At 40.5% G+C, this 13,111-nt stretch overlaps 1 protein-coding gene across 1 annotated transcript in view; it reads left to right on the top strand.

The window, feature by feature from the left end:
* LOC308631648 (DNA excision repair protein ERCC-6-like 2) overlaps positions 1 to 13,111 on the top strand; it is a gene marked incomplete at its 5' end in the record, with an annotated part of 80,202 nt that overhangs the window by 64,485 nt on the left and 2,606 nt on the right. The window contains 1 exon segment of the mRNA XM_081263028.1: positions 7,659 to 7,840. Coding sequence (XP_081119154.1) covers positions 7,659 to 7,840 — 182 coding nt within the window.

Below are 13,111 nucleotides of genomic sequence, written 5' to 3'. Positions count from 1 at the left end.
GAGCAGGTTCCATGCTAGCGTTTGTGTTCTGAGAGGTGACACCGAGATGTATCAAATACCTGACCATTCCCCAGTGAAGGCTCCTCCCAAAGCAGGTTTTGGATTTGAATCCAGGTGTTTTCAGATTGGAATGTCATTTGTAAAACCATGCAGAAAATTTGACTTCACTGTATATTTGTGGTTGTCCTCTAATCAGCCAGCTTTCATCCCAGAGAGTGAGTGGACAAGATACAGGGTGGCTCAATACTGCCTTGGGTTTTTGACAACTATGGAAAGCTGCGTCCCAGTCACAGGCAGGCACCTTGGATGACTGAGGATTTTCACACTTGTACAAAGATCCTTCAAAGTGCTTGTCATGTTAGACTCTCATAGGTCATTTGAATGAATTTTCTTGCTCTGTGTTTTTGTAGTACTCCTGATTCCCAACTTTGCAAAGATAAGCAAATTTATGACTTTTTATGTATTCACATATTCGCCCTTAACCAAAGAGAGATTTCTTTTTTAATCTTTTGTTTGAACACATGTTAAACAAAAGCATTGCTGCCTTCAACTTTACTGTTCAAGGTTTAATGAAGAAGGAAAATCAAAAAGGACTGGATTTTCTAGACTTCTTGGCAGATGAAGTGATCTGGCTGAGGTGAGGGTGTGGCCAGAGGTAGTGGAGGAGACCTTTGTGTTTTCAAGATCTGTGCTGGTCTCAAGAGCAAGGCAACTGGCAGACACTTCAGTGACCTAGAACCAGAACATGTCATCTCCCTCAGGCCTTGCAGAGGGCCAGAGCTGGGACCTCCTAATTCCTTTACAGTCTGCCCATTTCATCCCCATGGACTATGCTCATTTCCTTACCATTTCTACCCAGGTGCCCTCGCAGGTCTTTACTTCCAGAATTAGTGTTTACTTCAATTAATATAAACAGAAAGAGGTTCTTCATTTCCTTAAACTTTCTCTGAACTATTTTGGTTTCCTACTATGTAAATATAGATTCCTTATGTAATGGAGTAAAAAGAAAAATGCTAATGCAAGTCATTTGGCTGTGAGGACGGAAGTCTTCCTTTTTTTTTTTTTAAGGACAATGACATCAAGAGTTGCCATCTGCAGTTTTTTTTAAAAGTCAGTTTTTATTTTTTTCACTTTCATATTGAAAATCTGTAACTTTTTTAGTTGAGACTTCCAATAAATAGCTATTGTTTTATTGAAAGTAAGGCAATTTGACTTAGGTCTACTTTTGAATTGCAGAGAGTGCACTTCTGGTTTAAAGGAATAAAAAAGAGTATTCAATATCAAAGGTCATTTGAATGTTGTATCCCACTGGGCTACCTGAGGAAGGGAACTTTCCAGCAATATCCAGTGTGAACTGAAAGCTTCACAGCCAGAGGTAAGCTATGCAAAATTAGGGATCCTTATTATGCCTAGTGTGGATTCTTTTTTTTTTTCCCCAAGTTTTGTTTTGGAGATTTTATTTGTGGGGTCCCCCTCCCATTTCCTTCTTTTAACTGTGGAAAGATTGAGTTGGATCACCTGGAGTTTCAAGTTTGTAGACTATGTACAATGTCTAAGAGTCAACTGGTCATATGATATATAAAGTAAAATAAAACATTTTTTTAAAATCCTGAGATATTAGGGGGAAGGGGAGGTACACAATGAACACATCTCTAGCATTTTTCCCTGCAAAAGTGACCTTATATTTATTGTAATCCTAATGTATGTCTTTTATAATTTAAAATAGTAAAGCTATTCTTTAACAGATTACACACAAACAGTAATATTTATACTTTTAAACATTTTATATCAGAAAAAAATCAACTATGATTTGATAACTTTATCAAAATTATGTCAAAGCAGATATTAAGTCTTTGAAATGAGCCTTTTTTTAGGAATCACACCAACGGGCACTCTACCATTGAGCTATATCCCAGCCCTTTGCCCTTTTTTAAAATATTTATTTTTTAGTTTTAGGTGAACATAGTATCTCCATTTTATTTTTATGTGGTGCTGAGAATTGAACCCAGTGCCTCACGCATGCTAGGCGGTCACGCTACCACTTGAGCCACATCCCCAGCCTGCCCTTTTAATTTTTTACTTTGAGACAGGGTTTTGCTGAGGCTGGCCTCAAACCTGAGTTTCTCCTGCCTCAGCCTCCAAAATAGCTGGGATTACAGATGTGTGTGCCCACACCCAGCCAAATGATCCATTTCAAGTTAAACATTTAATCATGGCTAAGTGAAGAGACTATTTTGGCCAGACTGTATTAGAACAATTACCATTTCTAGAAATAATATTTTAATGTTTTAGATGGATTAGATAATTTTATATGCTAAATTTTATTTTTAATAATTATTTTTATAAGGATAATATTTTGTGTTTAAAGTTTTGACTGTATAAGTGAAATTAGTATCTATATAACTAGCCTTAGCCTACCTTTTACCTTTTTAACTTATTTAGCTGTGGTCTAAAGGGGAAAGGGCTTCTCCCTCCTCTTTCAGTTCTGCCTGACTGCTCCATCTTAGAATGTGTATATCTAAAGAAGGAAAGGTGTTACTACTCAGAAGTTAGAATATTAGTTCAACATTTGGCAATAAATTCAACTTCACAAGCAGCCCCATTTTTTGTTCAATTAGTTTTTATCATCAAATGGATTTTTAAACTCTGTTTATATTATCTAAGAGTAGTTACTGCATTTCTTACATTTCTTAGTAGATTTTAGTTTTGATATATATTCCAAAAATAGAATTTGATTTTTTTTATATAAATACTATAGGGGAAGTACCAAACAAAGTCTAATAATTGGTGGAGCTGATCATGAACATAGCAATTACTAAGTGATAAATTATGCTTTAATAGTGTAACACCTTCTAAAATAGAGTATTAGCAGAAATACTTCTACTATACAAATACTGCACAAAGTATTTGATACTGGAGATTGAATCCAGTGGCACTTTACCCCTGAGCTACATCCCAGCCCTTTTGTATTTTGTATTTTGAGACAGGGTCTTGCTAAGTGGCCTAGGTGAAGCTGGCCTTGAACCTATCATCCTCTGTCTCAGAGTCCTGAGTCACACAGGTGCTCACCACTGTATCTGGCTGCACAGAGCTCTTGTCTTCATAATTTCTTCCTTGTTTTATTTTCATAACCATAATCAGAATCACAGAGTTTAGTACCTTTAATTCTTGGTAGATACTTTTGAAGAATCCCTTTTAGGAAAGTTAGGGGCAGTTGGGAGCTTTCACATGGGAGTTTTGCTTTCTTCCTTCCTGTTGTAACACAACATTCTCCATGCAGTACACACAGCACTCTAGTTGCTGGCCACTCTGTCCCCCGGAGGAAAGAGGGGTGATGTTATTTTGCTTTCTTGAGCAGCACAAGGAGCTTCATCCTCTGTCCTAACATTAAGAAGGACTTGTGCCTTTTCAGTTCCTGCTCCGCCTCGTTTTACTGCGCTCCTCCTTCCTTGGGTCTTCATTACTGTCGCTGCTGCACCGTGGTCTTTCCACATCTGGATTTTATAGCTGCCACCTAAGTGGGAATGAACAAATTTTGAATCTAGCCACACAATCTAGAATCTCTTGGTCTGGCCACAGACCTTGTACTTCACAGTGCAGAAGAGATGGGCTGTCGCTGCAACAGTGGCTGCACTGTGGCATATTTTCCTCGTGTAGACTGTTGTAAAAGATTGACTATACTCTTACTGTAAGGCAGGAAAATTTTACTTTTCTAACAAGAACACCAAAATGCTTATAAATTCAAACAGGTATTGTTTTTCAAAGAAAAATAAGACTTCTTGAAAATTACATAAACAGTGTTGCCACTTAAAACAGTCACAGACTCTTGTGTCTGAAAAGTGTGGTTGTACAGCTTCAAGATTCATAGACACCCCTTCTGAAATCACTGACACCCATCTGCATAACCTTGAAACCCAGGTTAAGAGTCCATATTCCCCCTACAATGGGAAGCAGAATAACACCCTCCCCAAATATGCTCATGAAGTAATTCCTGGAACCAGTTAATATGTTTCTTTACCTGACAAAAGGGAGTTAAAGTCATAGATGCAATTAAGGTTAAATCAGTGGCCTTGAGATAGCTTCTTTGCATGGATGCAGTTAAGGGTGCTAATCAGATGACCAGGATCCTTTGATCCTGGATTATCTGGATGGGCCCCCGTCTAATCATGTTAGCTGTTCAAAGCAGAGAACCTTTCCTGGCTGAGGTCAGAGGGTGATATGACCATGGAGAAAGTGTTAGAGAAGAATTGCTGGCTTTTGAAGAGGACCACAAAACAAAGATTGTGGACAGCATCTGAGAGCTAGAAGAGCAAGGAAATGGATTTTACCCTAAACATCCAAAAAGGATCACAGCCTTGCCAGCACCTTGATTTTAGCCCAGTGAGACCCACATCAGACTCAGTGACCTATAGAAACTTAAGATAATGAGTTTATATCATTTAAAGTCAATAATTTTGTGGTGAATTGTTATGGCAGCAACAGGAAACTGACACACCCTTCCTAGCGCACAGTGTGTTGTGTTCTCCCTTGGAGCTGCCATCCCACATCAACCTAGGCAGCTAACAGAACCCAGGTAAATTCCAGATTGTGCTTCACAACCTGATTAAAGTCTCTTACCAAATGGAAATCTGAAACTAGATAGATTTTTAAAAAACAAAAGTTAGGATACTGAGCCCATTTAATAGAAAAATAATTTTACCTTTTTATTATTGGTTGTAAGAATTGGGTTTTGAAATGGAATACTTGGCAAAATGTAAAGATCCACTTGTTTGATAATTGTGGTTGCAAAGCCTGAATTTTTCTGACGAATTTATAAAAGTGATTGAAAAAAAACATGTTTGTACAAAATGTGAACTTTGTACTGCTGCCATAGTCAGCAATATCCAGTGTGATCATGTAAATAATGGAGAATTGCCATTGCCTGGCATAATTTCTCCAAGGCCCCAGGAATTTACAGGATATGAGGAAGGGAGTGTTCCTGTTAGCCTTCTCTTTCTGCTAACTCGCTTTACTTTCAGATAAGTGTTCCATCTCTTCTTAAAATAATGGAAAGTTATTTCTGGGGATCATCTAAGGTTATCAACCTTTAGAATATTGAATGTTCATCTGATTTTTGATGGAAATAATGCATCAAATCTCTTTTAAACTTATTCTTAATGATTCTACATTTTTTCTCTTTATTAATAATGTTTTAAGGTACAGTTTTGCAAAAAAAATTGTCTTTAAGGAAAGTATCTTTAATACTACTGATTACTGCAAAGCCCTGGCTCAAGCTGGTCAGCTGTCATTTTGTGTTTATCCATCTGAGTCACAAAACTTGTAAAGATGTCAATTTATTTTCATTAGAAATGGATTGCTACTAAAGAACATACCATGTTTTGTCTTTTGGTCAATAAAATGAACTTGAATATAAGTTAAACAGGTAAATGTATAAAAGAAAAAAGCTAAATATGCCATATATTTTTTAAAATAGGCTAAACATTTAAACTCCTTAAGGGTAGGACCTTCTTGTGGATGTAAATATACTCACATCTCCATAGCTCAAATGCATAGCATGGTGGCAAAAACATAGTGAGTATTTAGTGAATACTTGAGGAATTAAAAAACATTTCCTTTCTATATTCTTTGAATGTGTACCACTTCAATCCAATAGAAACCCTACCAAAAGAAATAATAATAATTATATCATTAGCGAGAATCTGTGTCGATTAAACACTGGTGGTCTTTGTATGCTTGAAAATGATAGTTTAACTATGTATAGAATTCCAAGTTGACAGTTTTTTTTCTCTCTGCATGTTAAAGGTATCATCCCATTATCATCTGGCAGTGGGAATATTAATGAAGAATCTGATGTTAGTTTATCACTTCTGTGCAGATACCTTGATTTTTCTCTATGGGAATTTTTAAGATATTCCCTCTAAATGTAATCCACCAAAATACAGACTAATTTTTGCCAATAGGGATTCTCTTTCTTTTCTCAGTTTGAAGATTCATGCCTTCTTTAATTTTCAACTATTATCTCATTAACATAATCTCTTCCATTTTCTCTGGTCTTTCCTTCTATCATTTTAGAAGTTTTGGTATGTCTTCTGACTCTTAATTTCCCTCCTTTTCTTCCTTTTAAATTCCTATATTGCATTCTGAGTAATTTTATTTTTTCAGTTAGGCAACTATTATAAGGATGTTTATTCTACTACTTATCCAATGTATTGAGTCTCTTTCTATTTTTTATTTCAGAACTATATTTCTTTCTCTCTTTTTTTTTTTAAGTTTGCATTTAGTTCTTTCCCAAATCTGTCTATACAATGCCTCATTCTTGCTAGTGGATTCTATTCCTTCTTTTATCTTTCTAGACCTGGTGAAAATTTAAAGTCTCATTCACATTGCTTTATTTACAATTCCTCAGGTATGAGCTCTCATCTTTGTTGCATCTGACAATGTTCATGGTGTTGGGTTTCATATGTTCTTTATAATTTTTATCCTAACTCTTTTTACCCCCATTGGAATCATAACCATTCTCTGGATTATGGAAGTCTTTCTATGGTATGTTTTTGTAGTCACCCCTCATTTAGATCTGTAGTTTTCCCTAGTTCTTAGCCAGTCTTTTTTATGTTGGTTTTCAGATTGAGTTTTCCATACTACCCAGGTGGTGCAAAATCAGACTCCACAATGTCATCAGCTGGGCATTTCATTTTTTTCTGCAATAACTCTGTCTAGAGGAAAAAGGTGGCTTGTGTCTATGCTGTGTCCTAGTTTAGGCTTTCCTTTGAAAATCAGATATTCTCCTCATACCTCCTGTGTTTTTTGTTTGTTTCTTCATTTTTTTAATGCAGGGAGTTGAATCATTTCCATCTTCCCTCTGCCCTTTGTACCTGTGGATGAGGTTCTGCCCTGTGAGTTGCTTAGTGTCAGCTCTCACTCACCACTGTGTCACTTCTTTGTTGTTCACACCTAGAAACTTTCTTATTTTTGAGCTCAAATATAACTTTATTTTTGTAATTGTTGTGGAACTGTATCCAGTATTTCTCTTTGGGGAATGGAACGGGGCTTTCCACCTATTCACAATTGTCAAGGAAACAGGAACCATACTGTTTAAAATTATTTTTTAACCTACTCTTGCTAACAATTTACATTTAACAAGCAGCCCATAGTCTAAAATGTTTGATTCTATCTATAGTTTACAAACTGTAGTAGCCTCTTGAAATCACTAGATATTCTTGCAATCCAGCAGAGTTTGAAAACTAGGATTGATGAAAATGATTTATTCGTCACATGAAATTGTTCCTTTTTATAAGTTTGGCTACTTTGTAAAATTAAGTAACAAAGACTACTCAATAATTTTGAGAAAAATCACCACTCAAATGTACTGAACTTAAAGATTTTAAGAGTACCCATTTTTATTCCATCATTTATATAGTCATTAATTGGTACCTTTATTTGGGACAGTAGCTCTCAACATGTATATCAGTATGTCCAGTCTCAGCAATAGAAATAGTTCTATTTTCCCCATTTCATCTTTTTAAAGGTCTAGATTGACATCTTCTGACAATAATTTCAGATGGAGAATGTGTACTTCATTAAAAAGAGCATATTGGGGGAAAGTAATACATCTTCCTTCTTTGACCAAAACCAACCTTTCGTTCCTTCCCTTTTTCCAGACATATGAAGAAAAAGCGAACCCAGCTACAGTGACACACACGAGGACAGACCAGCCACCAAGTGAAGGACCCGTTTCCTCTCCCCTGTGCGTTTCACACCCTGTAAGTCAGAAGACGAAAAAAGTCTACCGTACAGACCAGACGACCTTCATAATTGGAGAAACACCAAAAGGAATCCGCAGGTATGTCACATGTGATAACATGGAACTTTAGCAACAATTATCAAAAGAAATATGGATCCTTAATAAAATATACAAATTAAATTATAACCATACTTGGCATAACTGTTTCAGAAAAATCTGAATTTGCATACTTTAAAAAATAAACTTCAAATATTTTAGATGTTTTTAAAGGGCTAATCCCTAAATTGGTTTTTTAAAAATGAAATCATTGTATATAAAAAAATGAGCTCTTAAGTACACTTTTTCATTCATTCATCATCTATTTATTGGGCACCTAATACATGACCAGGCATTGTGCTATGTGCTGAACATACAGAGGGAAAGACAGGCATAGAGCTCACAATGTGGTAGGAAAGGAGCTGACGTTGAACCTTAAGGTTTTAAAAAGTAAAAAAGCACATAAGTGAGTCGTTATAAAGTGGTGTTATAGGAAAGAAATAGACTGCCTTGACCGGGGAACTGAGATGCATGGCAGGGTTGACGCTGCTCTATAGTGAGCAGTCAGGAAGACCTCTCCATACAGGTCATCATTCTTGCTAATGATATAATTATTATTATTTCTTTTGCACTGAAACCTGACAGATGACCATGCCCAGAACCTGATTAGGAGTATCCCTGAGAGCAGCTGGGTGTTCAGGGACAGTGTCAGACTCCTGAAAAATAAAGCCAACAGCCCATGAGATGAGGATGAGACAGGCGGGGCTGGAGCCTGTGGGAAGGACTTGGACTTTGTTGCGATGCATTGGAGACCTGTGGAAGAAGAGTGGGGCCTGCTCCATGTGTTTAAAGGGTGGCTTCAGCTTCGGTGTGGGAGGGGGAAGTGGATGTGGGGAGACAGTGGGAGGGATGGGGACGATAAGGAGCCACACTAATGAATGCACCAAAGTGGTTGCCATGGCAATAGAGCCAAATGGATAGTTCCCTTTGGTGATGGACTGACTTGGGGAGAAAAGAAAACAGGATTGCCCCTAACTTCCTGTCTTAAGCCACAGAGTAGATTTTCTGAGTGAGAAAAACTGGGAGAGAAACAAGTTTGGAGTGAAAAACAAAAAGTCAGTTCTTTTTCACTCATATGAAGTTTGATATTCTATGGAAATGTCACACAGGCAGTGAATATGCCACTCTGGGGTTGGGGTTTGAGTTGTAAATCTGGGCATCAGGAGCATATAGATTGTAAATGGTTTTGGACCCACAGCATTGTGCAAGCAGCCGGGGAGCAGAGATGGGAAGGAGGGGAAGCCCCGACAACGTGGAGCGGCCCGTCCTCCTGGAGCAACAGCAGCAGCGTGGGCTGGGGCAGAGGCAGGGCAGGGCCTGAGGCCCCGGGGGTTTGAAGTAGGGAGCGTTCACTTCATCTTATGCTGCAGCCTGGGGTGGAGCAGAAAGTGCCCTTGGTAGCTGCCAACAGAGCTCTTTGCCACTTGGCATGGGCAGTCCGAGAGAATCTGTGGGTGGATGCCAGGGTGAGGGGTGCTAGCAGGGAGCCGGCAGGCCCTGGACAGCTCTTTGTGTTTGGATATGGAAAGGCGCAGTAGCCGGAGGGTACCATGGGGACCAGGGTGAGGTGTTTTGAAGTTGGAAGATAATTGAACTACGTAGGGTGTGTTGAGGGAGAAGACTCATGGGGAATGGACCTTGCAGAGAGGTGAGGACAGGAATGACACCCTGGAGAGGCAGTGTCCAGACCAGTGGCCACAGCTGGCCTTGGAGAGGCACTGAAAAAGAAGGGACCATCATGGACACAGACATGATGGATTTTCTCAGTGAATCTGCAATTAAAGCCATATTCAGAGGGAACAAAGTAACAAATAAATTACAGAACAGGAAATCAAGCTTAGCTGGACTGGAATTCCTGGGCAATGTGAGTCCCCATTTGAGAGTGAGTTTGTACAACCATCCATCCATTCCTGCAGATTTTGTCCAACGAGCTCCAGTTGCTCTGTTGTAGGCACAGAACAGAGAGATGGCCAGGTCTTACCAGGGGCTAGAGTGAGGGGGGAGAGTCAAGAAAGCTGAAGGCTGTTTGTAAAAGAATGATTACAAAATGAATCTAAGCTGAACAGAGGAGGAGAGCGAGCCAGTGGGAGTGAGCGGTGGTCTGGAGGGCTCAGTGAGGCCAGGAGTTCTCGACAGCACTGCTGTCCTGGGCCAGGGAGCAGCTGAGCGGGAGCATAAGATGATTGCGTTCCAGGCCCTGGAGGTTGTGCAACTGGTGGTGATGACAGTGGCAGATAGGACCCTGGAAGCAAGCTGACCTGAACTGAGATGAGTCTTTGGAGGTCAGTGACGAAATGGGTGGGCCGGGTTTTGGGTGGCAAGGCCACGTGGACACTGATGTTATGGATACTGATAACAGAGGGTGGAGCAGGAGGCTGTGTCAATCCAGGATCTGGAGTGTTCAGCAGGAAGCAAAGGCCAAAGGAGGCTTACGGGGCTGGCCCTGGTGGCCCTGGGACAGTGGGAAAATGATGCTGGCTCTGTGGGTTCAAAATGCTTCCCTGGCAGGGGTTGGGGGGTGCACCTCCCAGGGAACTGGTCTTCAGCTGCCCTGGAAAGACTGGTCCCTCAGCTCCTTGGGAAGCTGGGGTGGTGGCTCTCGAGAGCTGCCTGCTGTTGTGCAGACAGGCAAGCATGTCCCTGCCTGCGCAAACATTGGTTCCCAGGACTTTTGCAGGGTCTTCCACTCTGGGCAATTATGTTTCTGAGGCTGCCCATGGACATCTCATCAGTCTTTAAGGAATACAGGTGCCTTTATTCCCTTGGGCAGTGTGTATTTTTTATAAAAGTGTAACAATTAGTTTTGCCTACTTTTTTCTTCTTTCAGATAGATAGATAGATAGAAGATTGACTCCAGGGGCACTTTCCCACTGAGCTACATCCCCGGCTCTTTTTATTTTTTTTTATTTTGGGGCATGACCTTGCTAAGTTGCTGAGGCTGACCTTAAACTTGTGATCCTCCTGCCTCAGCCTCCCAAGCCACTAGGATTACAGGCATGTGCAACTGTACCTGATGCCTCTTGCTAAGTATAGGGGTGAGGATTGTCTAATATTAGAGTGCCAGGGTCTGATTCCCCTGGTCCCCACCAGTCATCCTGGTCAGTCATTAAGGCTCTGAGCCTCAGCAACCACGTGATCATCTGAGTGAGGTTCAGCTTGCCATTCCTTCAGAAAGCCTAGGCAGAGACAAGGTGACTCCAGTTGTGCTGCTCCCTGCCTCCTCAGGGAAAGGGGAGAGGTGTGGAGCTTTCTCCATGATATAGAACTACTCTTCATGCCCTTGCTGAATGATACCTATCTTTGGTTTCCCTTTTTCCTCTTTCCCCAAGTGGTTTATGGTAGTTTACTCAGGCTTAGTGATTTTTGCTTGCAAAGTGACTAGCTTTTGCCCCTGGTTGTACTACCTTAAATTCTTGGAGAAAGTTCTTTTGAAGACCCAGAATTAGGAAATCAAGTTAAAAGGCAAAAATAAAATGAATGATAATCATTACTTTTCCTGTTAGGGGCAACCATGTGGCATACTTTTCTTGCAGACTACTCAGGCTAAACAGGGTTTGAAACAGCTGTCCTCCCAGAGGTGACAGACCACAGGGTCACGGGTGAGGTCATGGTTTCAGCCCAGCAGAGGTGAAGTTTCTTTGGCAGCTGCCAAGACACTACCAAGTCTTGGGTAAATAAAAGACATCAGCTTGCAACCCTGCCAATCTCTAACTCTTTGCAAGCACAAATATTTGTTAGAAAGGTCACAAAAATGGATTTGGAGATGATTAATAAACAAAATAATATCATATTACCTCATTTGAACTAAAAACTGGAACCTTTTAAGAACATGCTCGCTTTCCAAAAAGAACATTGGCAATTTCTAAGAAAAAAGTGTGGGAGCACGCACATGTGGGTAAGTTAGTATTGTGTCTGAGATGAGAGTCGCTGGTGGTCAGGTGTGTGTGTGTCTGGATTTGGAACATTTAATAAGACACTCTAGTGAGTACTAGAAGCCACAGTGCTCATCTGAAGTCACAAAAGGAAGAAGCAAGCACGCGCTATGGAGTGCCACTAAAGCCCAAGGAAACACACACTTTATGTAGCCCAGAATGGCTGGTAAAAAAATAATAATAACATGACATAAAAGCTCCTACTTACTTATGTACACTAAAAAGAAATCATTATTTTATCCTAAGAACTCTCTGTTTGCATCACATAAATTCAGTCTTCTCACCTTGGCTGTTGACCCTTTATGATTGTCAGCTGTCTCTTTGCAGTTTCTCCTGTCCCTCCATGCACCTTGTCCCCTTGGAAGTGAACCTGTGTGTGTCCCCTCTTCCCAGCAAGCTTCCTCACTCATCTTCACCTGACCTGAGATGACAGCAGAGAACCCCACCCCCAGCTTGCCCACCAGTAATCCCTGGCGTGGGTGCCTCTGCTGTGGGTGCCAATTGGGCTCTGTACTTGGTATCTCTGCCCTCTTGTAGTTTGACTTTCCTGCATTTGTCCTCCCCAGTTAAGACTATAAACTCCTTAAGGAGTTTTGTTCACTGGTGTGTAGTACTTAGCACATAATAGGGCTCTATAAATATTTGTGGAATGAATAAATGGGTTTTTAAAAGAGCTACTGTATAAAATACAAGTAAAAATCCTAAAACTTTGGGATTTTAATTATGTGCTACAACACTATCTTTGGCTTTTTTTAAAGAAGTATTTACAAACATAAATTCAATATCAGCAATCAGTACCCTCTGTCTTCTTCTTGAGCTACCATAATGGATAACGTAACAACAGAGATTTATCCTCAGAGTTCCAGACTCAGGAAGTCCAAGATCAGGGCATTAGCCAATTCAGTCTTTGATGGGGGTCTTCTTTCTACTTTGCAGATGGCCTCCTTCTCACTGTGTTCTCGTGTGGCAGGAGGGAGGGGTGGAGCGGGAACTATGAACAAACAGAACAATAACATCCCATTACTTCAAGGGCAGTGAAAGCGGGAACCTGTAAGAAGGCCCTGGGCCAGCTCTGTGGCCTCTTTTCTCATGAGGACACTAATGCTGCCAGATTGGAGCCCCACCCTTACAACCTCATGACCACTGATTCCCTAGAGGCCCTGACCCTAACTACTGCCAGATGGAGTGTTGGGGCTCCAGCATAATTTGGGGGGAACTCAGTTCATAGCATGCTCACCAATGGAGAGGAGTAGTCTGTGGCCCAGGTGGCCATGTCATTCCTCTGCCTCCATCTCACCAGGGTTCCAGAAGGCCCGCCTCCTCATCCATTCATGTAACAGTG

Source organism: Spermophilus citellus, assembly GCF_964194105.1.
Source record: "Spermophilus citellus genome assembly, chromosome: 12".
NCBI lineage: Eukaryota > Metazoa > Chordata > Mammalia > Rodentia > Sciuridae > Spermophilus > Spermophilus citellus.
The sequence above is the reverse complement of the archived record's forward strand: the minus strand, read 5'-3'. Positions and strand labels throughout refer to the sequence as shown.